Source organism: Lipotes vexillifer, unplaced genomic scaffold, assembly GCF_000442215.2.
Source record: "Lipotes vexillifer unplaced genomic scaffold, Lipotes_vexillifer_v1.1 scaffold39, whole genome shotgun sequence".
Classification (NCBI taxonomy): Eukaryota; Metazoa; Chordata; class Mammalia; order Artiodactyla; family Lipotidae; genus Lipotes; species Lipotes vexillifer.
The window spans coordinates 4,101,677-4,129,656 of record NW_006787038.1 but is presented as its reverse complement, the minus strand read 5'-3'; the positions used below and the strand labels follow the sequence as shown (position 1 = coordinate 4,129,656).

Sequence of the window (27,980 nt, the reverse complement as noted above, 5' to 3'; positions counted from 1 at the left end):
CTTTTCTATGCCGCATAGCCTGTCTAGGAAGGCCGGTCCAACGGCTGAGGACTCTGACGCTGACCTGAGAGGGAGGGCTCGGTGTGGAAGAGGTGAGGGTGTCCCAAAGCCCTTGGGCCACAAATCTGGCCAAGTCAAGCCACTCCGCATCCATATCCTTTCACCCTGTTCTCTGAGGCGTCCCTAGACCCCCCAGGCCTGACTCTGTTACTCCAGTCCCGGCGACCCGTGGGCTGGGAGCCGCTGTCCACTCGGGGTTGGGGCCGCGAGTGAGGCTAGACAACTGATTTTGAACGAGCATTTACTGTACCAGGGTTCTGCGCTCTGGCCACTGCTGTTGATCCGTGTTTCCTGGACGTTCGCCCGTAGAGTCTTACTAGTTTAACCCACATTTCCTCGTCTCAGTTCGTAGCCTGGCTCTAAAAATGGTAAATGAATCTGAATGTAACTTCTCAGTAGCTGGTTTCTGGGGTGTCCTAAGGCCGGGAGCGTGTTGGTTATAGATATTTTTGGTTGAATCGTTTTCCTTTCTTTGTCGTGTTCCTGTTCTTCCCTCGGATCTACTACCCTATATGGTGGGATCTCAGTAAACAAGTGACAAGGACAAGCCTTTGAAATATTTTAAATCATGTTGAAGCAATTTTCTCAGTCCCTCTTAAAATTGTACCTGGTTGCTTTATAAATTCTAGAACCATTAAATCATTATCTTTTTACTTGCTAAGTAAATCTGTGTTCTGACGTGGCGCTAGAAGTACAGATTAGTGTCAGATGTCCACTGCTGTTGCACGGTTAAAAAAGATTCCAGAAATCCTCTGGTGGATTTTTGGGTTTGTTAGACACATTCTATGCCTATCCGTAGATATTTACATTTATTTATTTACTGTAGTAATGACCTGCCCTCGTTTTCCCTAGAGTGATAAAAGGACCATGCAAATCAGAGTGGAAATGACCCAGGAGACAGAAAACCTGGATTAGCTAGGAGCAGCTAGCTTTAGCTTAATACTTCGATAATTAATCCTTTTTTGCCTCATTTCCCTCATCAGTGAAATGGAATCTGCCAGGCCTGCATTACAGGGTTGTTCTGAGGATTACAAAGTGCTTTATAAACCGGCATCTGTACTAGAGGCATTTACCTGCTGTATGCACACCTTCAGTGTTTGTGATGGCTACTCAGAATTTTTGTATCAAAATTTTTTTAAGCTTCAGGAATGCTTTGACATATTCTTCTACCTTTTTCCAAGATAGCGATTTATTAATAATAAAAATTAATACTGAACATTAATTTTCTGTCAGCACATGTGCTTTACATGTATTGTTTTAACTGGTTTAAGCCTCACACCAGTCTTAAAAGGTAGGTTTCTATTGTTATGCCCAAATTTTGCAGATGGCTGAGATAGAAAGATGGCAGAAGATATCCTATACTAAAAACAACTAACATTTAGTATTTACTTTATGCTAGGCACTTTGTTAGCTGTTTCTTGACTCCTATTCTTCACTGCAACCCTGTGAGGTAGGATATCACTTTCTCCAAGGCTTAGAAGTAAATAACAATACCCAGTTTGCTCAGAATTGGAGAAGCGACATTTGAATTCAAGTCTGCCTGACTACAAAGCCTATGCTTGTTCCAATATAAGGGATGATTTTATTGTTTCTGCTAGCTTTTTTATTTGGTTTTGACTCCCTGGATTAAATATACAAAAAGATTTTTAAGCCATATTTGGGTTCAGTAGAAATCAATTAGTGATGTCCGCAATGGGAAAGGACCAGATAGTAAAAATTCTCTTCCTACGTTTGCCATCCCTAGATCCCCTGAAAACACGGTGAGAGCAGAGTATGTTAAGGGCCATTGGGAGCCTCAATGGGGCTGCCATGATGAGTGTTTCTTAACCTTCTATTGAGAAAGGTGCTACTGAGATGAAAGAAAAAGCAAATTGATATTTTAGAATTTGACACTTTGTAGCCTTTGGAGTTATTTTGGGTGCTGTGGAAGGTTCGGTACCTGGTTCTTGGCTTACATCAGTTTTCACTCTAATCCAGTTGGCATTGATAGTTTAGTCTGTAATTCTAAGGCAAAACTTTTTTTCAGGGTGAAATCTAATTTTAGAGTAGTTATGAGAGGGACTTGTGTTTTGACTGATTCTTTATATACTTTTTTGGCCATGCCCTCATTTCCCACATTTTGACCAATACTTGTTAATAAATTAATCATGATTTGAAGATACAAGGGGGATAATTTAGCTTCCTTTAATTGCTTGCTTGCCTTCAGGCATTTAACAAGCACACATGAGAGAAAGATATATGTCAGTTTTATTCACTGTAGTATTCCTAGAGCCTAGAACAGAGCCTCAGAGATGGCACTCAATAGATATATGTTGAGTACATGAATGCAGTTATTATCTGTTATATTCTTGCTTTGATTGATATCGTATATTCAGCAAAGTTCGTGATGCATTCTTTTAACACTTGCCTGCTTTGTACTATTACCTTTATACATAACCTATGCTGAATACCCGAGTTCTGTTGTAGGGTCCTTCAGAGAGGGACTATTTTTTGCACGTTAAATATTCCTTACAGCACCTGAGAGAGTGCCGTGAAGAAAGTAGCAGCTCTGGGAATGAATGACTACTTGTGGGTAATCAGAGGATCAAAAGTATGATTTGATTGGAGACCCAAGGATCTGATTTTATATGGCATGTTCGGTATTTGCTTTACCAGACACTTTCATATATCCCTTATTACTGTGGGGAGTTTGTAGTCTAGGAACTTAAAGCTTTTGGAGCTCTTTTTTTTAAATTTTAATTAATTAATTTATTTTTGCTGTGTTGGGTCTTCGTTTCTGTGCGAGGGCTTTCTCTAGTTGTGGTAAGCGGGGGTCACTCTTCATCGCGGTGCGTGGGCCTCTCACTGCTCTTTTGGAGCTCTTTTTTTTAAATTTTAATTAATTAATTTATTTTTGCTGTGTTGGGTCTTCGTTTCTGTGCGAGGGCTTTCTCTAGTTGTGGTAAGCGGGGGTCACTCTTCATCGCGGTGCGTGGGCCTCTCACTGCTCTTTTGGAGCTCTTTTTTTTAAATTTTAATTAATTAATTTATTTTTGCTGTGTTGGGTCTTCGTTTCTGTGCGAGGGCTTTCTCTAGTTGTGGTAAGCGGGGGTCACTCTTCATCGCGGTGCGTGGGCCTCTCACTGCTCTTTTGGAGCTCTTTTTTTTAAATTTTAATTAATTAATTTATTTTTGCTGTGTTGGGTCTTCGTTTCTGTGCGAGGGCTTTCTCTAGTTGTGGTAAGCGGGGGTCACTCTTCATCGCGGTGCGTGGGCCTCTCACTGCTCTTTTGGAGCTCTTTTTTTTAAATTTTAATTAATTAATTTATTTTTGCTGTGTTGGGTCTTCGTTTCTGTGCGAGGGCTTTCTCTAGTTGTGGTAAGCGGGGGTCACTCTTCATCGCGGTGCGTGGGCCTCTCACTGTCGTGGCCTTTCTTGCTGGGGAGCCCAGGCTCCAGACGCGCAGGCTCAGTACTTGTGGCTCACGGGCCCAGTTGCTCCGCGGCATGTGGGATCCTCCCAGACCAGGGCTCAAACCCGTGTCCCCTGCACTAGCAGGCAGATTCTTAACCACTGCGCCACCAGGGAAGCCCTGGAGCTCTTTTGAGGGGAATCCAGAAAGGGACATATATCTGTCTTCCTCTCACTCCAGATGAATCGGACAAAGGGTGATGAGGAAGAGTATTGGAATAGCTCCAAGTTCAAGGCTTTCACCTTTGATGATGAAGATGATGAGCTCTCACAGGTAGGTTTCCATGAACAACTGCTGAAGGTCTCACCCTCTTCCACTGTGTACCCTTCCCCTTGCATCCTCAGTAACCTGTCTCCATGAGGCTCAGAAGTGTCTTCAGTCAGATCTTTAGAAAAATCTTCATGGAAAAGAACCCTGAGAAAAGAGGGGGATTGTAAAAACCAACTCTCTGCCCTTTTTCCTTTACATTCTTAAGATGATTCATTTCTTTGAGTTGTTTTTTTCAAGAACCCTGTCTTTTATCATGTGATATAATTTATTATTATTATTATTTATTTATTTATATATTTTTTTGCAGTATGTGGGCCTCTCACTGTTGTGGCGTCTCCCATTGCGGAGCACAGGCTCCGGACGCGCAGGCTCAGCGGCCATGGCTCACGGGCCCAGCCGCTCCGCGGCATGTGGGATCTTCCTGGACCGGGGCACAAACCCGTGTCCCCTGCATTGGTGGGCGGACTCTCAACCACTATGCCACCAGGGAAGCCCAATTTATTATTTTTGAAGGATGAACTGGATTGGAAGTTTGTCTTTATTGTGTCTATTTTACAAATGGGGAAGTAGATTCATTTTTGGAGAGATGGATAACCTCACTACAAAGCAAGTCAATACCAGGAATGTGATTAGAATTCAAAAGCGCTTTTGATTCCTCCTAACCTTTTGTCACTGGACTCCAGTGTTGGCTAAAAAGCAAATTGTTTTCTTGGCAAATGTCTAGCAGGCTAGGCTTTCAGTTGCAGAGGGTGAAAATGTTGACCATCTTCAAGACCCAGTTCCTCAGCCTTCTTGGCTGTCAGAAAGAGAGGTGAGAAGTGATGACTGCCTGAGTGCCCTGCCTTATGTCTATCTGCAGTTAAAGGAATCCAAGCGAGCAGTGAATAGCCTTCGAGACTTCGTGGATGATGATGACGATGACGATGACCTGGAGAGAGTCAGCTGGAGTGGGGAACCTGTTGGAAGTAAGTAGAAGAGGCCCTAGGAAGGATTAATTATTCAGGGTTCTTACCACTAGTAAAGTCTCCTCAGTACTTGTCAGGAAAGGGAATGAGGCTAAACTATTTTCAGACGAGCACACATCTGGAAATTTAACCCAGGAGAAGATACTGGGGAAGTACAACAGTAGTTTCCATACGGCTATCTAGGCCTGCTACCGTAGGGCTAATGCTTGGCTGGCTATTTCAGACTTATTTGGGGTGCTTGTTAAAATTAGATTTCTAGGTTTCACTCCAGAGACTCTGCTTCAGTAGGTCTTGGGGATGGGGGTGGTAGGGGGGTAGGGTGGGGTCTCAATTGATAATAAGCACTGCAAATGCTTCTGATAGGCAGTCATATTTGGGAACTGCTGACTGAAATGCTCATAACTGGCTAGCAGAACTGATTTCCTTAGTCACCAAGTCTCACTGCCTAGCTGTTCTGTAATACCACTTAACACCTTTGCAGAGTCCATCTGACTTTTTAAAAAAATTTTTCATTTATTTATTTATTTAGGCTGCCTTGGGCCTTCATTGCTGCTGGCGGGCGGTACTCGGGCTTCTCACTGCCGTGCTCGGGCTTCTTGTTGCGGAGCTCTAGGCTCATGGACTCTATAGCACAGGCTCAGTAGTTGTGGCACACGGGCTCTAAGAGCGCAGGCTCAGTAGTTGTGGCGCATGGGCTTAGTTGCTCCACGGCATGTGGGGTCTTCCCGGACCAGGGCTCGAATCCATGTCCCCTGCATTGGCAGGCAGATTCTTTTTTTTTTTTTGCGGTACGTGGGCCTCTCACTGCTGTGGCCTCTCACGTTGCGGAGCACAGGCTCCGGACGTGCAGGCTCAGTGGCCATGGGTCATGGGCCTCGCCGCTCCACAGCATGTGGGTTCTCCCAGACAGGGGCACGAACCTGTGTCCCCTGCATCGGCAGGCAGACTCTCAACCACTGCACCACCAGGGAAGCCCGGCAGGCAGATTCTTAACCAATTCACAACCAGGAAAGTCCCTTCATCTGACTTTTAAGTGTATTTTTAAAGCTTTTTTTTTTTAAACTCTGCTAATTCAGTGGGGGGATTTTTTTTTTTTTTTTGGGCTGTGTTGGGTCTTCGTTTCTGTGCGAGGGCTTTCTCTAGTTGCGGCAAGCGGGGGCCACTCTTCATCACGGTGCGTGGGCCTCTCACTATCGTGGCCTCTCCTGTTGCGGAGCACAGGCTCCATACACGCAGGCTCAGTAGTTGTGGCTCACGGGCCTAGTTGCTCTGCGGCATGTGGGATCTTCCCAGACCAGGTCTCGAACCCATGTCCCCTGCATTGGTAGGCAGATTCTCAACCACTGCGCCACCAGGGAAGCCCAAGGTTTTTTTTTAAACTGGGAAATGCTGTCACATGATTTAAAAAGTAAAAAGTATTTAAGGCACACAGTGAAAAGTTTCCCTCCCCCACTGTCATGCATCTACTCAGTTCTCAGGCCCTGGCCACCCAAAATACAACTGCTGTTGTTTGCTTTCTGTGTATTCATCTAAAGATTCTTTTTGCATTTGGAAATACATATAGGAATATATATTTTTACTCCCTTTTTTACACCAGTGGCAGCATACTTTATGCCCTGCTCTTTTCACTTGACAGTATAACTTGAAGATCTTTCCATATCAGTACATAAAGAGCTTTCTCATTCTGCCTCTTCCTTTTTAAAAATAGCAGCATAGTATACATTGTATGGATTTCTCATAATTTATTTAACCAGTCCACTGTTGATGAACTTTAGATTGTTTCCAATCTTTTGTTGTTTATATTGCAGTCAATAACCTTGTATTTTGCCCATATAAGAGTGTCCGAAAGATCAGTTCCTAGAGTGGAATTACTGGCAGAGAGTATTTGCATCTGTGTTGGTTACATATTGCCAAGTTGCCTTCCACAGGGGTTGCACCAGTTTGCACTCCCACCAGCAGTGTCAGGGTATTCCTTTCTCCACCACAGCCTTGGCAACACAGGGTATTACCAAACTTCTGGGTCTTTGCCAGTCTTATAGGGGGCCAGTGGTATCTCAGTGTACTTTTATTTTGTGTAATTCTCTTATTAAGAGTGAGGTTGAGCATCTTTTCACATGTTTAATAGCCACTTGTATTTCCTTTTCTGTGATCCATTTATTCAGTTCCTTTGCCCCTTTTTTCTGTTGATTGGTCTATTTGATTATGTCCTTTCTCCCTGCCCCAATTTTTTAAGTTCATGTTGACAAGGGACCTTTGCCTCTAATGAAAAGCTTTTAGAGTTTATTGGAATGCTGGTTGCCAAGGCATTATTTTGGATGAGAATTACTGATCTAGATCTTATTATCTTGCAGGTATCTCATGGTCCATCAAAGAGACTGCTAGTAATAGTGGGTCAAACCATGAGCGTGAACAGCTAAAGAACCGAAACAACTTCTCCTCCTATACACAACTACCCAAACCTGCTTCTACCTACTCCCTGAGCAGCATTTTTAGAGGTAAAGAGTGATGGTTAAAGGGACAAGGAGTCCTTTTCTTTTTTTAAAAAAAACCGCTGAGGCTATAATTTTCATTTACTCTGTAAGAAAAAGATTATTGAGGGACAAAAAAATCTTTGGAGCTGGCAGTTGGGGATCAGGAAGGGCAGAAATGAGGGGAATTCACAGGGCTTGGACTGGGTTTCTAGAACATGATGAACAAAACTGACATTAACCCTGTGACAGGTACTGAAGAAATTTGCCTAGGTCAAAATTCCTCCCTACCCCTGTGCGTTTCTGTTGGAAATCCTTGTGCACTGCTGGTGGGAATATAAAATGGTACAATCACTGTGGAAGACAGTTTGATAGTTCCTGAAAAAATTCAACATAGAACAATCATATGATCCAGCAGGCCACTTCTAGGAATATACCAAAAAGAGTTCAAAGCAGGGACTTGAACAGGTATTTTTATACACCAGTGTTCATAATACCGTTATTCAGAATAGCCACAATATGGAAACAACCCAAATGTCCATTGACTGAAGAATGAATAAGCAAAATGTGGCATGTATATGCAGTGGAATATTATGCAGCATTAAAAAGGATCAAAATTCTCATACATGCTACAACATGGATGAACCTTGAGGACATTATGCTAAGTGAATTAAGCCAGACATACAAGGACATATACTGTATGATTCCATTTCTGTGAGATACCTAGAATAGTCAGATTCATAGAGATAGAAAGTAGAATAGTGGTTACCAGGGGATGAGAGTGAGGAGGAATGGGAGGTAGTGTTTAATGGGTACAGAGTCTCAATTTGGGATGATGAGAAGTTTCTGGAGATGGATAGTAGTGATGATTGTACAGTGTGGATATACTCAGTACCACTGAACTGTGTACTTAAAAATGGTAAAGTTTATGTTATGTATATTTTAACCACAATTTTAAAAACTGTTCCTCAGTGCCTTTTTTTTTTCGTAGCACCTCAAATTTCTGAAGTTGAATAAAAACTTTTTTAAGCCTTAAGTTCTCATATTGCATAAAAAAGTTCTACGTGCACTGCATCCTTAACCAAGTCTGAATGGGTTTGACTTGAACTGTTGACCTTATGTGTACTTTACCTTTAGGGAGAACTAGACCTGGAAGCTTCCAGTCCCTCTCTGATGGTAGGCATTGACCCTCTTCTCTTGATTACTGTGGGAGATGTTACTGATCTGGGGTACAACCTGGGGAGTCATGGGGACAAGTGATAATTAGATGATGACATTTCTTCTGAATCTATCATCATTATTAGAAAGATTTTCTGATGCTGAGTAAGGAGGTCAAGACCATTCTGGTTACAGGGACAAAGGGTAACTTCTAGGGATGCTGTCTTTGGGGGAGGAATGGGATCTACTTTGGGCCATAATGATACCTTGGGGGCCAAATGAAAAAAAAAAATGTGCCTGAGAAGGAAGCAGTAGAGGAAGGGAATGGCAGGAGATGGTGCCCTTCTGAATCAGTTGCCTGTTCTTTTTCAGCTCTGTCGGACACACCTGCCAAGAGCTATGCTCCAGAGCTAGGGAGACCCAAGGGGGAGTATAGGGTGAGTTATATCCTACACTGTGTTATATCTTTACACAGTTTGACATACTTTGACATATGTTATCTTGCTTGATTTTCTCAAATCTTTGAGCAGGTATGATTTTAAACCCCTTTTATAGGTAAGAAAACTGGATTTCTAAACATTAGAACTTGCCTGGAGTCTCACAGCTAGTTAAATGGTAGAACTTGGACTCAGAATCTCTATTTTCTGATTCAGTCCTGGCACACTTTCCTTACCCATTATGCTGCCTTTTTTAGGTTGTACTTTGAAACTTTTGATCACCACTGTGGTCTGGAAGGTTGGGGGAACTCATATTCCCATGAAGCACATAAAAAAGCAAATCGATTCAAAAGGAAGAAACGATCCCGTAAGGTCCAAAAAAGGAACACGTTTCTCTCTCTCCCTCTGTTGGCAAAGCCGTTAATTAGAGTCCCAAAACTGCATTTAGGGGTTGAAATCCTGAACCACTTAGGCATAACATTGCTGGTTTTGTTAGTTGATCCATTCCCTGTATGATCCAACTCCTCCTGCCTGTATTGTCTCTGTTCTAGTTCCTTAAGAAACTCAGAGCAAGACCATCCCAGTTCTTGTTTCTTCATCCATTTTCTTCCACAAAATATCTTCCCTTTAGGGACTAAGATTATGAGTTTGAGATGAGGAGCGGACACTTACAATTCTGATCCCTTAACTTCCTGGGATTCATGCGTTGCTAATATTTCAGGATTACAGCAATGATTGGAGCCCCAGTGACACAGTACGACGCCTTCGGAAGGGCAAGGTAAGGCCACTGGGGAGAGAATTCTTGTGAGATTTTTTGGGAAGCTGGGCAGCTTGACCTTTCTCTTCAGTTATATTTGTTAAATGAAGTGGTTTTCAGGAGGAAAATCAATCCACTAAGATGACAAGTCAGCTGCAAAATTTCTGATTCTCCAGGGTTTAGTGTTGCTTTGATGGGGAAGGGGGAAAAGAGTGATGGATGAGAGTGAAAAGTAGTGCCTGTAAGAGTGAGAACAATCTTTTATGTTTAGGTCTGATCCATTGTGAGTTAACTTTTGTATATGGTGTGAGGTAAAAATTGACATTCATTTTTTCCCATGTGGTTCTCCGTTTGTTCCAGCAGTATTTGTTGAAAAGTCTTTCTGCATTGAATTACTTTGGTGCCTTTGTCAAAAATGAATTGGCCATATATATGTAGGTCTCTTTTTGGACTCTCTTCTAGTTGGCTGATTTATTTGTCTATCCTTATGCCATTACCAAGGCCTTGATTATTGTAGCTTTGTAGTAAAGCTTGAAATCAGGTAATATAAGTTATTCAGCTTTATTCTTCTCTTCCAAAATTATTTCAGCTATTCTAGATCCTTTGTATTTCCATATAAATTTTACTATCAGCTTGTCAGTGTCTACAAAAGAGCTGCTGGGATTTTGATTGGGATTGCATTGAATCTATATACCAATTTTGGGAGAATTGACATCATAATAATTAATGGATCATAAACCTAAATGTAGAATAAGTGCTAAAACTATAAAACTAGAAGAAAATACAGGTGAAAATCTTTGTGACCTTGGGTTAGGCAAAGACTTATTACCTAAGCACACAAAAACCATCAAACGGAAAGGACTTCACCAAAATTAAGAACTTCTGTTCCTTTTTTTTTTTTTTTTTTGTGGTACGCGGGCCTCTCACTGTTGTGGCCCCTCCCGTTGCGGAGCACAGGCTCCGGACGCGCAGGCTCAGCGGCCATGGCTCACGGGCCCAGCCACTGCACGGCATGTGGGATCCTCCCGGACCAGGGCACGAACCCGTGTCCCCTGCATTGGCAGGTGGACTCTCAACCACTGCGCCACCAGGGAAGCCCAGGACTTTTGTTCTTTAAAAACACTGTTAAAAACACAAAAAGACGGGCTTCCCTGGTGGCGCAGTGGTTAAGAATCTGCCTGCCAATGCAGGGGACATGGGTTCGAGCCCTGGTCTGGGAAGATCCCACATGCCATGGAGCATCTAAGCCCATGCACCACAACTACTGAGCCTGTGCTCTAGAGCCCACAAGCCACAACTACTAAAGCCTGAGTGCCTAGAGCCCGTGCTCCACAACGAGAGAAACCACCACAATGAGGAGCCCGTGCACCTCAACGAAGAGTAGCCCCCACTTGATGCAGTTAGAGAAAGCCCTCACGCAGCAACGAAGACCCAGTGCAGCCAAAAATAAATAAAATAAAATAAATTCAAATGAACAAACAAACGAAAGAAATCACAAAAAGACCATAGCTAGGAGAAAATATGTGCAAAATACTTGTGTCATAAAGGATTTTATCCAGAATATGTATATAAAAAATAATGAATTATCTTCAGTAATAAGATAAACAATCCAATTTATTATTTTTTTAACTTTTTAAAATCTTTTTGGCTGCATTGGGTCTTTGTTGCTGTGCGCAGGCTTTCTCTAGTTGTGGCAAGCGTGGGCTACTCTTCGTTGCAGTGCGCTGGCTTCTCATTGTGGTGGCTTCCCTTGTGGAGCACGGGCTCTAGGCGCGTGGGCTTCAGTAGTTGTAGCAGGCGGGCTCTAGGTGCACAGGCTTCAGTAGTTGTGGCACACGGGCTTAGTTGTTCCGCAGCATGTGGGATCTTCCCGGACCAGGGATCAAACCCATGTCCTCTGCATTGGCAGGCAGATTCTTAACTGCTGCGCCACTAGGGAAGTCCCAAACAATCCAGTTTAAAAATTGGCTCAAGGGGACTTCACTGGTGGTCCAGTGGTAAAGAATCTGCCTTACAATGCAGGGGGCACAGGTTTGATCCCTGGTCAGGGAACTAAGATCCCACATGCTATGGGTCAACTAAGCCCACGAGGCACAACTACTGAGCTTGTGTGCCTCAACTAGAGAGACTGTGTGCTGCAAACTACAGAGCCCACACACCCTGGAGCCTGCACGCCACAACTAGAGAGAGAAAACCCACATGCCACAGCTAGAGAGAAGCCCGTGCGCCACAACGAAGAGCCCACGTGGCAACAAAAGATCCTGCATGCCTCTACCAAGATCCCGTGTGCCACAACTAAGACCTGATGCAGCCAAAAATAAATTAAATAAATAAATAAATAATAAATAAATCTTTTAAAATAAATAAATAAAAATTGGCTCAAGATTTGACTAGTTATATCACAAAAAAGATACATGAATGGCCAATAATCACTTGAAAAGATGCTCAACATTATCAGTTATCAAGAAAACATGAATTAAAACTGAGATATCACTATACAGCCACTGTAATGGCTAAATTTAAAAATACTGATCTTACCACGCATTGGGAGGATATGGAGCAGCTGGAACTCTCATATGGTGCAAGCAGGAAGGTAGAATGGTAAAACTACTTTGGGAAGTAGTCTGACAGTTTGTTACAAAATTAAACACATTTAGTTTCACTACTAGACATTTACAATCCAGGAGGAATGAAAATATGTTCATACAAAGACTTGTACTCAGATGTTCATAGTAACTTTATTTGTTACAGCCCCTAAGGTGGAAATAACTCAAATATCCATCAGTAAGTAAATGGATTAAAAACTTGTGGTATGCCCATACAATGGAAAACTACTCACCAGTAAATAGGAGCAAACTGCTAATACCACAACATATAGATCCATCTCAGAAACATTATATTGAGTGAAAAGCCAGATACAAAAGAGTACATATTGTATGATTCTGTTTTTCTGAAAGTCTAGAAAAGGCAAAATTTTAGTGACAAAACAGATCAGTCGGGCTTCCCTGGTGGCGCAGTGGTTGAGAATCTGCCTGCCAATGCAGACGACACAGGTTCGAGCCCTGGTCTGGGAAGATCCCACATGCCATGGAGCAACTGGGCCCGTGAGCCACAATTACTGAGCCTGCGCGTCTGGAGCCTGTGCTCCGCAACAACAGAGGCCGCGATAGTGAGAGGCCTGCGCACCGCGATGAAGAGTGACCCCCACTTGCCACAACTAGAGAAAGCCCATGCACAGAAATGAAGACCCAACACAGCCATAAATAAATAAATAAATAAATACATTGTGTATTATTTAAAAAAAAAAAAAGACAGATCAGTCGTCGTTGCGGGGTAGGGATGGGAGAAGGGTATTGACATCTGGGTGGACAAGGTAACTTTCTGGGGTGATGGAAATGTTCTGTATCTTGATTGTGGTAGTAGTTACATGGAATTATTTACTTGCCAAACTCACTGAACTGTACACTTAAATAGGGTAGATTTCATGCTATGTAAATTATGCCCCATTAAAAAGAGAACAAGTTGGACTCAGATAGCTGGTCCCCCGCTGTCCCCGGTGGCGTGGCGTACCCTGCGGCACTTTGGGACCAGGGTCCGGTGCAGAGAGCCCTTCGTCCTAGGACATGGGGCGCTGCTGGAAAGGCAGCCACCGCCTTGCCCATCACACACCACACGTTCCTGGGGAACCTGGTCTTAAACTATTCGTAGACGATCTGCTTCTGGGTCAGCGTCTCGTTCGTAGCAGAGCAGCTCCCTCGCTGCGACCTACTGAAAGTCGGCCCTCGACACAAGGGTTTGAAAAAAAACAACCAACCAAACAAACCGAAAAAACAGATTTAAAGAAAAAGAGGAAAAGAGAACAAGTGAGCTCTCTACCCATTGACTTTGGCAAGAGTTCATCAGGACATCAGCATCTTCTAGGGCATTAGACTGAACTAGGGAGGGTATGATGGGAATCTCTTGGCTCATAGAGTGCTGGGGGCTGTTGTGTAAAAACAAAGAAGCTCTCCTTGGGGACATTTTAGTTTATTCTTGCCCATTCTTCAGTATCCAGTGACAAAAGAATATAGGAAATTGTCTTCCTTGCACACCAGTTCTGTTCTTACTCTGCCAGGTCTGCTCCCTGGAAAGATTCCGCTCCTTACAGGACAAGCTACAACTCCTAGAGGAAGCAGTAAGCATGCATGATGGAAACGTCATTACTGCGGTGAGTTGTGGGTTTTGTTTGTTGTTTAAGTATTGTTTTCATTAGTTTCTGAAAGTCTAATCAGAATAGATTTTTTAAAAATCTCTTTACTTATTTGAAGTATAGTTGATTTACAGTGTTGTGTTAGTTTCGGGTGTACAGTGAAGTGAGTTATATATGTAGCTATTCTTTTTCAGATTCTATTGGGTATAGTTCTCTGTGCTATACGGTAGGTCCTTGTTGGTAATGTCAAGTAGAAACCCTGGGTTTCCTCTTGAATTGGAAGATTCTCAGAAGTACATGTTCTAAGGCTTAGCTGGCAGGATATGCATTGTGTGTGGCACTCTTGATTATGACCCAGAAGCAGTAGGTTGGCCACTTTGAGTTCTCAAAAATAATCTGAAGGAGGAGAGATGTGAGAGCAGCTTCTCACACAGGGAAGGAGGTGCCTCTCACCAGTAGGGGCACAGGTATGTGGACTCCCAAGACGCAGCTCATTCCATATGTCCATCACCTGTCCTTCTATCACATAGAGAAACCTATTGTATAGACCGGCAGAGATTCCTAATGAGTTGCTGGCCTCATTCCTAGACATCAGGTGCTCAGGCAGGGCCTTGTGTTTGGAAGGTTACACAGGATAATTCATTCTTAGTTCTCTTTTTCCTCTAGGTTCTGATCTTCCTGAAGAGGACATTGAGCAAAGGTGAGCGTGGTTTAAGGGAAATCTTCAGTCAGTAAGGTGTCTACTACATTTGAAGGGAGAATGGCATTGTGGCTTTCATAGCAGAATTTACCAGCATCAAGTCTACTTTAGGGACAGCTGGGGTGGCCTGAGACTTCTGAATACACATCACAACCCTGAGGGCAGTTGTTCTTCCTTTAGGGTGATAACTACAGTAACTACAAAGCCCCTCCATTTATTGGACAGACAGATGGCTGTGTGGGTTTGAGGACGTGAAAGTCCATGCTCAGTGCCTGATGTTTGGGTTGGTGAGAACTGAAAGTTAGCACAAAGGCTAAGCATTGCCCTGGACCATGGAGTATGTTGCTGGTGGGTTGAGCCATAGGGATGGGCACCATAGAAAACCATTCCTAGCTTCTGGTGGATTTTGAGGAGATCATGTTTGGAATGTGTGAGTAGGGAGAGCAATTTCCCATTGAGTAATAGGCTTTCATCTTTCCCCATCTAACTCCTTCTTCCTACCTGCTAGAGATCCTCTTCCGAGAGCTGGAGGTACGGCAGGTTGCCCTGAGACATCTCATTCACTTCCTTAAGGAGATAGGGGATCAAAAGCTGCTTTTGGACCTCTTTAGGTAAGAACTGATCATCTGGTCTATAAAGTTTGTTAAGTACTTTGTTCAAAGCACTCTGGGCGATAATACAGAGAAAGAGAAGACACTGCCCCTCTTTTATGGAAATGCTTATCAGACAGGATATTGAGACGTGATGGGAGAATTCCTTGGCGATCCAGTGGTTAGGACTTGGCACTTGCACTGCCATGGCCAGGGTTCAGTCCAGGTTAGGGAATTAAGATCCTACAAGCCGTGCAGCATGGCCAAAAAAAAAAAAGAAAGAAAAAAAGAAACGTGATGGGATAACTAATAATGTACCACAACCTGTGATAAAGTGACCATGCAGCAGGTGGTTAAGAACCAGGCTCTGGAGTCAAGCACCTGTGTTGAATATTGTCTCCACCACTTAGGTCATAGCGTGACCTTGAGCAAGTTACTCAACCTCTCCAAGCATCAGTTTTCACATCTGTAAAATGGAGATGATGATACCCACCCCACAGGTCATTATGAAGGTGAAAAGAGTTCGTGTGTATAAACACTCAGCATAATGCCTAGTCTGTAGTATTAATATTTATTAAGTATTTTCTTACAAAAGACCTAGAATAAAGGTATCTTTTATTACTTGGTCCCCAGTGATGCCAGTGAGAAGTACAGTGGGAGAGCAGACGAAGCATATATAATTTTCAAGCAGGTTATCTGTGGAGAGCCTCATGGAAGTGATTAGGAATTGAGTTGGGCCTGTGAGACTAGGTAGGATTCTGATAGGTAGAGAGGCAAGAGGTAGGCGTATCTACTGGGGTCGGCTGTCTTCTATCATGTGTTTCTTCCCTGTCTCATTTCAACTGGTAGGGACTATTTTATGTCCTTTCTTCAGTATCAGAGAAGGGGCTGGAACCTGTGTTTAGGCTGACATGTGGCCCAAGGTAACTTCTTCTACCCCATGGCTTCAGCACAGTGATGAGCTGCCCCGAAGACTAAGGTGGGGAAAGCAGGTCACCTGGGCAGGATCAAGATTACAGATGGTTAGCCAGGAATTTGCAGAAGACATGTTCATCGAGACAGGTTGTTCCCCCAACCCTTTCCTCCCTCCCTCCTTCCTTCTTTCCTTCCTTCTTTCCCTCCTAATCAACAAGGCTTTATTAAGTATCACCTCTATGCCAAATTAGTGATGTTAATTATAGTGGTCCATTTAGGGTAAGAAGACAAGTCCTTGTTCTCCAAGGCCTTACCACCTTTGGGGAGAGACCAAACACATTGTATGCTGTACCTGAAAACAATAGAGAGCAGTATAGACAATCTGTTTCCAAGATTGTACTGACAGAGAAAAGTGTTTTCATCTTTAAAAAAAAAAAAAACAGGGGGCTTCCCTGGTGGCACAGTGGTTGAGAGTCCGCCTGCCGATGCAGGGGACGCAGGTTCGTGCCCCGGTCTGGGAGGATCCCACATGCTGTGGATCAGCTGGGCCCGTGAGCCATGGCCACTGAGCCTGCGTGTCCGGAGCCTGTGCTCCGCAACGGGAGAGGCCACAGCAGTGAGAGGCCCGCGTAGCGCAAAAAAAAACCCCCCAAAAACCAGGGCTTCCCTGGTGGCGCAGTGGTTAAGAATCCGCCTGCCAATGCAGTGAACATGGGTTCGAGCCCTGGTCCAGGAAGATCCCATATGCCATGGAGCAACTAAGCCCGTGCGCCACAACTACTGAGCCTGCGCTCTAGATCCCGTGAGCCATGACTATGGAGCCTGCGAGCCACAACTACTGAAGCCTGTGCGCCTAGAGCCCGTGCTCCGCAACAAGAGAAGCCACCACGATGAGAAGCCTGCGCACCGCAATGAAGAGTAGCCCCCGCTCGCCGCAACCAGAGAAAGCCTGCACGCAGCAACGAAGACCCAATGCAGCCAAAAATAAATAAATAAATACATTTATTAAAAAAAAAACTCTACAGCTGTATTAAAAAAAAAAAAAAACAACCAGAAGACTGCTGTGGGCTAAGGTTTTGCGGAGGCTCTGAGCCTTTCTGTCAGATCTGTTAACATTACAGTTATTAGTGCCCTGCAGTGTCTTCTTGTCCTTGCTCTTTGCTCAGCTAGGTAGATGGGGGAATGATGATACCTGATCCACCATGTGTTCTCAAGGGGTTGCTGATTAGTAGAGAGTTTAAGAAGAGAAGGGCTTATCTTATGTATAGAGGCAAATGAGTTTGAATTGTGTTTCTTTTAGAGCAGTCATCCTATTTTGTGAGGTTATACTGCCACACATCAATAAATAAAAATGCCCTGCTGCCTTCTGCTTCTTCCCAGGTTCCTAGATAGAACAGAAGAGCTTGCGGTAAGTGTGGCCTTTGTTTCAGTTGGGGGCCTCTTTAACAGAAGTCTAAGCCAAAACCCAGTCTCCAAGATCCCAAACTGATTGAATATTTTCTTTCCTTTGGTATTGATTATATCCAGGAGAGAAAGGCATCTGGGAAGCCTAAAAACAATCCAAATGATGTACCATTTTGTTTCTTTTTATATGCTGTTTTGATTGGGCTTAATAATAATTTTTTTTTTTAATAGCTGAATGAAAACTGGCCTGGTCAATTTGGAATTTGTCTGTTAATTTCTAGTTGTTTTCAATTCTTGGTTTGTTGGAGCTTTGGGGTTTTGGCTTCTAATACTAAAGATAATACTGAAAGCAAAGAGGGATAAGAAACCAGATACAGGTCATGAAGGAAGATAGGTCAGGCTGCTGGTGGTGCACCCAATACACATTTTGGCTGAGAGCTCAATGACTAAGTGTTAAAATTGATTTGGGGCAAATTTTCACCATTAGAGAAGAAACTCCTGGAATACAAGAATAAATCTGAAATTTTACCAAAAATGTAATTGTAATATTCAGACTTAAGTGATCCATTTAAAAAGTTGAACATTATAGTGCAGGGGTAAGAATTTCTCAGTGCCGTCAATGTCAGGATTGTCCTTTTAGTCGCTGTACCACACATTGGTGGTAATATATTTTTAACCTTCTTTGTGCAACAGAATATAACTCAGGAAAATGTTTTTCGGTAATAATTTTGTAAAAGGAACTTGTACTTAATATTCAAGGCATGGGAAAATCTCAAAAACCCTTTATCTAAATCTACTCAAAATGATTGGGAATCTGTAGTAATCATTTTGAAAAACTTTTTGTTTACATTTTTAATTTCTGTAGGTTCAAAACTATAAGGAATTTCCTTCAAATAGCATTCTTATAAAGTTTGTTATTTTGAAGTTTGATTCATCAGTGAAAATAAATTTGTTTTGCATAACTTGTTTTTATCTAAAACTTTCATATTTTCTTCATATTCTGTACTATGTTTGAATTGAAGATGATTTATCATGCATGCTGTTGTATATAAATTGGGAGTTTTTCAATCTTGTAAACTTTGCAGTTGGCAAAGCTGATAGTCTGCTTTTAGTTTATCCCCGTAGAATATGAAGATTTCCTAAGAACAACTTTTTCTTGAAACTAGTGGCTAGTGGCTACCGTATTGGATAATGCAGTTAGAGATAATAATTTTGAATCATTCTTTGCCCTCCTCCCCACCCCTGCCCCCTCATCTATTCACAGAGGAATCTCTGGTAATGAGAATTTAGTTTTTAAGCATGGGAAATCTACTTACAGAGCTACCTTGCCCTTCTGAGGAAAAGAAATAGCTCAAAGCCTCTCTCTGTTTTTTGTAGCTAACCCATTATCGAGAGCATTTGAACATTCAGGACCCCGAGAAACGAAAAGAATTTCTTAAGACCTGCATTGGGTAAGTGGGGGAGAAATGTTTTTAACTATAAATACTCTTATACAGAGCAATGAAGAGACTAAAAAAGGGTAGAATGGATAGATGGTTGCAGGGAAAGGCTAACAATGGATCATACAAGCATCGTTAATGATCATCTCATTCAGTGGTTCCAAACACTAGTCCCCCACAGAGTTTTCTCTGATAGGTGGTAAGTTGAGAATAATAAGGACAATAATAAGGTGGTAAGTAGAGAGTTTTCTTCTAAAGCTATATTTATTTAATTTGAAAGACTGCCTTTTATTCTGGGATTTTTGTTTTCCCCTCCTCCTCCACCCCCTTTTTGGTAGAAAAATGGGTTGTAATTTTTTTGTGTGACCTTATATATTAAAAGAAAAAGTTGGCAACATTTTACCTTATATATTATTTTCAGTGTTACTGGTCCTTGAAACTCCACAGTCCAAGAACTACTGATTCAGTCCAGCTTTCATTCAGAATATAAATCCCTGTAAAAACCAGCCCCACATATTATTCTTCCAGTGATGGGGCACATAGTTCTTTGGGAAGTAGCTTATTTTATTGTCAGACAGCCTTCATTATTGGAAAGTGCTTCCTTATATTGAGCTAAAACTTGCTTCCCTGTATCTGTCAAGACAGATGTGGAGTCTACCCAGTAGACCTTGCTCGAGGTTCAGTGGTCACAGTTGTTTTAGTCATTCCTCATGTGACATGATTTCCAGGTTTCACATTTAGAAATTTGTTTATTTCAATGCAATCCGTAATTTTAACTTTATCAGCTACTGAGCTGATGCGTCGTATGGCCTCTCGTAAACAAAGAGAATTTAGAATAGTGAAGTAACTGGGACCTTTTGTTGTCTTCTTTACCTCTTCCAAAAATTGGCTGGGGATCACACTTGTCTGGGAGGGTGTAACTGAATTTCAGAATTCTTCCTGGAGTGAGTGGAGTAGGGGAATAAGGCAGCACTTTCTGAAGGAAGGTCTGGGAACTGGGAGTTTAAAATCTGGCTTCTATTCCTGGCCTTACTCATTGACTTACCATATAGCTTTTAGGCAAGACACTATTTGTCCCTCAACTTCTTCATGTGTAAAAATATAATGTAGTGTTGAAGATGGGACCCTTGACCTTATGTAGAGCTCTGAGATCTTTACTAATCTACAAACATACCGCCGTGCTGTGTAACTTGATTTTACCTTATTACTCTGCATTAAAAAATGGCTCACATGATTCACTTTGCTGTACAGCAGAAACTAACACAACATTGTAAAGCAACTGTACCCCAATAAAAATTGCTCAAAAAAAAAAAATTGCTAACAAATGTAAGTGCCCCTTAAGGAGAGTTAAGCATTGACATTAAGCAATGACAGGAACCGCTGTGCTTCACGGGGATATGGATGATAGGCAGCTGGTTAGGCTCACTCACTAGCTAAGTGACTCGTTCATCAAACATTCCAGCTCCCACAATGAGGGGGTTCTAATTCATTCCTCAGCAAAATCACCAGTGACTGTATATTTCGTGGACTTTCAGGCTCCCTCTCGAATTGACAAAACCTTAAATATAAAATCCCAGCCAACGGTCTCCTCTATTTTCTGCGTTCTCTCTCTCTGCCTTTCAGGGGTGCTCTAAAGGTGAACTGAGATCAGATTTATGAAGCCCCATGAGCTTTTTATGCCTACAGTGGTGATTTGGTTTAGTTGGGTTTGTTTCCTGTTTGAGTAGAGAATGAGGTACTAACCTTCTGGCCCTCTCCCAGTTTGCCATTTTCAGCAGAAGATTCTGCACACATACAAGACCATTACACGCTCCTGGAACGTCAGATCATTATCGAGGTTAGACTCCTTGTCTCTACACTTTCTGCTTCAGTGCCAAAGCTCACTGCCATTCAGCAGCTAGGAGACTTCTGCTCTGCCCACATAGGTCATTTCCTGTTACATTTTCTAAGAGCCTTTCATTCTCTCTCTCTACGTGGTAGCCTTCTGTCCATTGTCTTCAGGCATCCTTTTTCTTCTCACTTGCTATTAACCTGGAAGTATTTCCTCTTCATCCCAGAACTCCATTTCATCACTATTTCTCTGGTCTTCCTCCATCCAACTTGGGCCTGTCATCATTTTCTGGATTTTAAGCTCCTCTGGGCCATCCTAGGCAATTCCTTTTCTTTTTCTCTTCTTTGCCTCTTTCCTAGGGTAGGAAGCACAACTGCTGTAATATTAAAGGCTTCTCTCCTGCCTCTACTCCATGGACATTGTCCTTTTTTTCACTTGGCTCACGCCACCACAGGCAAATGATCGACACCTAGAATCAGCAGGGCAGACTGAAATCTTCCGGAAGCACCCCCGCAAAGCTTCTATCCTCAACATGCCGTTAGTGACGACGCTTTTCTACTCCTGCTTCTACCACTACACAGAGGCTGAGGTACAGGCAGAACGTGAAAGGAAGGCCCCACACATTCTCACTGCACAAGACGAGCATATTTCAAAGCCAGTACTTCAGCATATCCTATTTACAATGGGTGCGCATAATTCTCGGCAGTCCATCTGGGAAGCCTTCCCAGCTCTCAGCAGGGGTGAACCAAGAGGAGAAAAGAGGTCTGTAAGGGTTTGCATGGCTTCCAGTGAGCTGGCATGCAGCGGTGCTGCTCCCATAGCAGTCTTTGTTCAAAGGTCCATAGTTTCAAATGGATTCGCACAGTACAGAGAAGAGCAGCAGGGCATAGTTACTTGTGGGTACTTTAAAAAATTTTTTTGAAGAGGTGTAAATTTAATGACTATAGGTGGGCATGATCATAATGATCATAGGATTAGCATAAAGTTGGGAAATACACCATACCTATTAATACAGTCCTCTTAAGCTGGGTTATGGTGATATCCAGTTAGACCTGATGGAGCTTTTCTCTTAAATTAATTTCCAGGTTTAAATGGTTACGGAGTGAAATGTAGACTGTCTACGTAGTGGAAAAGAAAAGGGGAGACTGGTAGTATTTGAGAAACACCACTAAAATTCCTTCTTCACTTTCATCCTAGGGCACGTTCAGCAGTCCAGTCAACCTGAAGAAGACGTTTAAGGTAGATAGAAGTTAGTCAGTGTTTGGTAAAAGTAGTATCGGAGTAACTGCATGGAGTGGATGTTGCTTTCTATCCCTGCACAGTAGTAAGTCCCTTAACGTTTAAGGTTAAGGGGAAAATGGAGTAAGTTTGTGGGAAGTGAGGGAAGGCTTTAACCGAATGGCCTGCAGCAGTGCTGGGTCTTGGAAACCTGAGAGATTTGTGGATTTTAAGAGGCAGAATCAACACCGGGGAATATTTTTGCCTGTCTTTCCAAATTCCCAAGCACATCCCCTGATGCATTACTACTTCTCCTTAATATCCCCTGGCCTCTGTTTTCTAGATCCCAGAAAAACAGTATGTGCTGACAGCCCTGGCTGCTCGCGCCAAGCTTCGGGCCTGGCATGATGTTGATGCCCTCTTTACCACAAAGGTGGGTGCCCTGGGACTGTTCCATGCTGCTGATGCCTTGGCGATACCATCTTGTCATCCCACGCCTCTTGGGAGTCTCAAGTTCTAGTTACTGGTAGACATTTTTCCTTCAGATTTTTATTTTCCAAAGTTTCAAACCTAAAGAAAAGCTGAAAGAATAGTTAACAGTCTTCACCTGCTTCACATTTGTTAACATTTTTGCCATATGCTTTTTTCTTCTGCTGAAACATTTGAAAGTAAGTTGCAGATATCATGATACTTTTCCTTTAATTACTTAGGCATTCATTCTCATTTGTAACCACAATATTATCATTCTCAAGAAATTTAACATTAAAATTAGCTCTTTAGAGCTGTTTTTTGTTTGTTTTTGTTTTTGTTTGCTGTCAGGATCCAGTCAAGGATCTTGCATTACATTTGGTTGTCATGTCTCTATTAGTTTATGTTTAAATATCCATTTTTCCATTATGGGTTTGACAGTTTTTTGTTCTCCCCCTTTGTTAGTTATTTAATTGGCTACATTAACTACCAAAGCAATATATGCCTATGTCAAAATCAAACACGACGTGACAGTGTAGAGGGTAAAGAGTGAAGTTCCTCTTCCACTGCCCATCTGTTCCTTTCTCAGTCCCTTCCTCAAGGCAAGCACTGTGAAAAGTTTGACGGGTGGCTTTCCAGACCTTTCCTCATGAGCTGACAAGTAAACATTTATATGAATATAAAGATGTAAAGGGTAGGATTAGTCTACCCAGATAAGTTCATACTACAAGGATTGTTAAGTAAGTTGCCTATTTTATTTAGCCATATTTCACAGACATTTTTCTGCATTCGTGCCTATAGATCTAAGAACTTATTTCATACCTCTGACTCTTTTCCACCCTCCTGAGTTCCTTGACTTTTCTGAAACTCTCATCTCTCTTCATTTCTCTCTCCCCCGCCTCCCATTCATCCACTCCTCATCACCATGTTATTCTAGTCTGACCATAAAACGTAGGGAGATTAGCTCAGATGTCTGGCCTACCCACGGCTGCCCCATCTTCCTTTTTCAGAACTGGCTGGGCTATACCAAGAAGAGAGCACCCATTGGCTTCCATCGGGTTGTGGAAATTTTGCACAAGAACAGTGCCCCTGTCCAGGTAATGGCTCTTAGAGGGTACAGGATCTTCTAGGAAACCTAACTTTCAGCCTGTAGTGCTCAGCGATGGGAGACTTGACCTGCTCTGGTCTTATCTTAAAGGCAGCATAATGGCTGTACTGCACCTTGACATAGAAAAGGCCAGGGAAGGAAGTTCTCCTCAGCCCTTAAGAAGTAATCCAAGTCTGCCCTCTCTGAGGAGCATCTAATGTGTTTAGCCCGGGTGGAGTACTGACATTCTATTCAAATGATGCAAAAAGAGAACTTAATGAGAAAGGACATCAAGGAGCAAGGGGGCACAGCACGGGGTCAGGTCTAGGGCACACGTGTTCCTGGCATGGGTATCTAGCTATGGGATAAGGAGGAATGGGCCCTTCCCTTCTTTCCTGGGGGAGCATGTAGGTACTGCAGAGAGTCTACCTCATTTCCCTCTGCAAAACTAGTCCTGTGGTTGATGATGGGAATTGTAGACTGCAGATACTGACTCTTTTCCTTCTTCAGGATTTTTTTTCTACCTTTCAAGAGCTCTGGGTTTAATACATCCGGGAATCATTAATCAGAAGTACTTCTTTTCACAGATATTACAGGAGTATGTCAATCTGGTGGAAGATGTGGACACAAAGTTGAACTTAGCCACCAAGTTCAGGTGTCATGATGTCGTCATTGATGTGAGTCCGTAAGAAATGAAAACCCTGAGTTAGACCTCAGTGGAAAGTGGGAGATTATAGTCTCAAGTCCTAGATCCTGAGGTTCGTCTCTCAGTTTCAACTCAGTGGATAAAGTGGTCTGGCAAGAGTTAGTTTGGAGACCAGCACTCCTGTATGATTTTCCCAGCCCTCTGATTGGTTTCTCTCTGCTTTTATAAATTCGTTGCACTCGGAGAATTCATAGAACTGAATCAAGCCACATAACCTCTGTAGACTTCTCTTCAGCATGAAGTTCAGTGGGTGCTTGACCCCAGTGTCATCCCACTGTAGCTTCCTGGCTTCTCCTTGAAACTTAGCTCAAAACGGAAGTGACAAAAGGAAAAAGGCCCTTCTGGAGAAGGCTGATAGGTGGTTTTTATTGTTGTCTGTTTTGGTGATAGACTTGCCGGGACCTGAAGGATCGTCAGCAGTTGCTGGCATACAGGAGCAAGGTGGATAAAGGATCTGCCGAGGAGGAGAAGATTGATGCCGTTCTCAGCAGCTCGGTGAGCAGCTTCAGCTTACACCTCCAGCACTGTCAGCAGACAGTTCATAGAGTAGCACTGAGTTTATATTCCCACGGCCTGGATGGGATCGCTGTCAGCCAAGCCTGTGGATCTCTTGATAAGGGTCTCCTGTGGGCCTACAGGGCAAAAGCACTGGTTAGAACAGCAGAAGTCACTCCTGAGATGTGGGATGACATAAGTGTGATGTGGGGACCTTGGCTGACAATTGTAGCCCTCTGATCATTGTTAAACCTAGCAGGTAGGAAGGACTAACTACTGGGAGTCTAGAAACAAACGTTACAGATTCAGAATATCCAAACTGCATAGCTTCCTGGGGCTGGATGTGACTTTCCTGTTGGGAGAAAGAAGTGGGTGAAATAGATTTTAGCTATTTGGGGAACACAGCTGACTCATCTCTCATAGCAGAAAATTGCTGAGCTTATTGTTAACGTGGAGCTTAGGTCCCTGTTAGATATTTTGGAACCTTCCACAAGCTAAAGCTAGTGAATCTTTGTCCTCAGGCAGGCAGAACCAGAATAAATGCCCCAAATCAGGCTTGTAAGATACAGAATAGGTATTTAATCCATCTCTAAATAAATGAACTTCCCCCACATTAAAAAATTTTTTTTCTCAACCTCCCCCCTCCATCCTTCTTTTCCTTACATTACCTAGCTGTGGGCCTTGTTTTATCGAATTCCCTCTGCCTATCTGTAAGGATCAGTGAAAAACTGATCATTGTTTGTGTTTTTCACAGCAAATTCGATGGAAGAATTAAGTGGCATCAGCTCCCTTGAAACCTGCCTCGTTTCTTCCTTTCCTGCCTGTGAAAGTAGAGAGCGCTCTTCTTGGGAGAGTTAAGCATCACATCGCTTGGGCCCATCGTCAGCAGGCAGTGCCTGCTACCCGTGGGACAGAGACTAGCACCTGGGCACCGACAGCTTCAGACTGATCTTTTGTCCAGGGGCCATGATCTGAGGGGCAAGATCTAAAGCTTTGCCTCATGAGAGACTCTCCACCTGGTGCTCACGTGAAGGTGGGAATAATTTCTAGATTGGGCCCATATTGGGCAGGATCTCTCTTGGTCTGCAGAAAGTGACTGCTCCAGAAAGGAAGTCTCCTCGACTGAGAGGTACAGGTGTCATAGGGTGGCCACTCCATTCCCCTCAGCTAATTATGACCCTGGACTTGGTGCTGGACATTGGCAGTTTTGCTCTGAAGGAAGTCAGGACAGAACCGGAATGGCTGTCTCCCAAGGGGCCTCAGGAAGCGCTGCCAGTGTTGCCAGGACCTGTTGGAGGCGCCCTCACACTGTACAGAGCCCTCCGCCTCATGACAGAGATCGCCAGCGTCCCTCTGCTGCCATGGTCTTCCCTTTGTACAAAAACTGTGGTTCCTCTCTCACTTGCACCCCGAGGTGGCCTTGTGTGAGAGATGAGAGCATCCCCCTTACCTTTCCCTCCCACCCAGACCCCTAACCTTATATGGAACTCAGATTCAGCATTGCTGGAGCAAGCTCTCCTTTTCTGCACAAATCTCATTATTTCACTAGGACCTTCCATAAGTTTCACCGGGGCTGAACTCAGCAGCTTTTCTGTTAGGCTATTAAGATGGATGTTTTAGTTTCATGGTTGGTTTTCGAGAGGATATTCTGTAATGCCAGTTTCCTGCATTCCTGTACCAATATTAGCCTTTCTTCTCTGTGACTGAACTGGGTTTCCCAGACATGCCTAGACTCCTAATAAAGCTGCTTCTCCCGTGGTGCCTTCTCATTCCCTCCCAGTTATTTTGTACAGAACAGTGAAGCATTTGCCCCGTCTTGGGACCACTACAAATCTGCCTTGGTGACAGCATTCAGCAGCCTGTCAACACTTCAGGTTGTGGAGTAACAGTGCTTACGGCAAAGCAGGGCCGGGTGGTTAACGGAGCACTGCCCCCTGGCTGAAGACCTGGCCTCTCGTCCCAGCTCTACCACTGACAAGCTGTGTGGTGCTGGGCGAGTCCCCTTCTCTCTTAATCTGTGAGGGGAGGGCACGATTCTCTCAGAGCTTGTAGGGTTCTGTGTTCTCGTGGCTGTGTGGAGTGGGTGAAGTGGTAGGGGGAAGAGAAGACGCTCGTACAGAGGCACACAGCAGGCTTTCAGGCAATGTGGTTCTCATCTGGAGGCAGTTTTGCCCCCCAGGAGATGTGTCAATATCTGGACACGCTTTTTTTTTTAAGAATTTATTATTTATCTATCTGTTTATTTATTTATTGGCTGCGTTGGGTCTTCGTTGCTGTGCGCGGGCTTTCTCTAGTTGCGGCGGGTGGGGGTTACTCTTTGTTGCAGTGCACGGGCTTCTCGTTGCAGTGGCTTGTCTTTGTTGCAGAGCACGGGCTCTAGGTGCACAGGCTTCAGTAGTTGTGGCTCGTGGGCTCTAGAGCACAGGCTCAGTAGTTGTGGTGCACGGGCTTAGGTGCTCTGCGGCATATGGGATCTTGCCGGACCAGGACTCAAACCTGTGTCCCCTGCATTGGCAGGCGGATTCTTAACCACTGCTCCACCAGGGAAGCCCTGGAGACACTTTTTGTTACCACAACTGGATGGAGCTCTTGGCATCTAGTGGATAGAGGCCAGGGATGCTATTAACGATACTACAATACACAGGCAGCTCCCTACAACAAAGAATTAACCGGCCCCAAATGTCAGTAGTGCCAATGCGGAGAAAGCCTGCTCTAAGGGGATCAGATTCCATCTTTTGCTCCTGTACTTTGCAATGGCCTTTGCAATTCCAGGTAACCTCATATTTGGTTCCTTTCCGGATCAACCCCCTTGCTATTGAAGAAACAGGAGTTTAATTCGCTAAATTGTGCTGAAGTTACTGGCCGATCTTCAAATAAACAGTGGTGACCTAACTAGTGTATGAGGGTTCATTTAGAGAAGCAGAGCCACTAGGAGTATATAGTCTGCCAGTCTGTCCACCTGTCTAATCTACATGTGGGATTCATTACAGGGCTTTGACCTTGCTCAAATGTGGCAGCTAGTACAGTCTCTGGAAGGTTATCTTCATGTCTGGTGGTAGAGCTAGAAATCCATAGGGCAGGCAGTGGGGAAGGGAAGATGGATAAAAAGTGAGGGAAGGGGGAGCAGGGATGAGCTGGAGCCCATGAGGATGGACTGGAACCCCTGCCAGTTCTCACTGCCTCCAACCTGAGGAAGTGGATGACCTGCAGGGGAAGCTCACTGGTGGCCTTTGTCACACAGCTGAACACACCCCTGGCCCAGGAGTGTGAGAAGCTACAGGAGGATCCCAGGGAAGGTATAGCAGTTGCGGGCCCAACTGCTGCCCCACAGCAACAGCGCCGCCCGCAGACAGTGAAAGTGCCTGCCCAGT

General features: G+C 43.6%; 1 protein-coding gene across 3 annotated transcripts; it reads left to right on the top strand.

Moving 5' to 3' along the window:
- VIPAS39 (VPS33B interacting protein, apical-basolateral polarity regulator, spe-39 homolog) lies at positions 1-26,367 on the top strand. 3 transcript variants are annotated; one of them, XM_007459774.1, is made up of 20 exons: positions 1-92; positions 3,693-3,785; positions 4,642-4,747; positions 7,099-7,242; positions 8,353-8,391; positions 8,746-8,810; positions 9,532-9,588; positions 13,715-13,774; positions 14,423-14,456; positions 14,965-15,067; positions 17,342-17,369; positions 18,743-18,816; positions 20,566-20,641; positions 21,090-21,224; positions 21,833-21,874; positions 22,197-22,286; positions 23,332-23,418; positions 23,996-24,085; positions 24,505-24,609; positions 25,364-26,367. In XM_007459774.1, the coding sequence occupies exons 2-20, from the start codon at positions 3,693-3,695 to the stop codon at positions 25,382-25,384; spliced, it is 1,449 nt and encodes a 482-aa protein (XP_007459836.1). In that variant the 5' UTR covers positions 1-92; the 3' UTR covers positions 25,385-26,367. The 3 variants fall into 3 exon arrangements, with proteins under 3 accessions (XP_007459836.1, XP_007459837.1, XP_007459838.1); XM_007459775.1 differs by lacking the exon at positions 7,099-7,242 and having other exon boundaries at positions 13,682-13,774; positions 25,364-25,598; XM_007459776.1 differs by lacking the exons at positions 1-92; positions 7,099-7,242 and having other exon boundaries at positions 4,642-4,751; positions 8,357-8,391; positions 13,682-13,774; positions 25,364-25,384.
- Positions 26,368-27,980: the final 1,613 nt, after the last annotated feature.

Coding starts and splice junctions, on each gene's coding strand:
- VIPAS39 (XM_007459774.1), top strand. CDS start 3,693: ATGAATCGGACAAAGGGTGATGAGGAAGAGTATTGGAATAGCTCCAAG. Junction 4,748..7,098: donor GAGTGGGGAACCTGTTGGAA/GTAAGTAGAAGA, acceptor ATTATCTTGCAG/GTATCTCATGGTCCATCAAA. Junction 24,086..24,504: donor GTCATGATGTCGTCATTGAT/GTGAGTCCGTAA, acceptor TTTTGGTGATAG/ACTTGCCGGGACCTGAAGGA.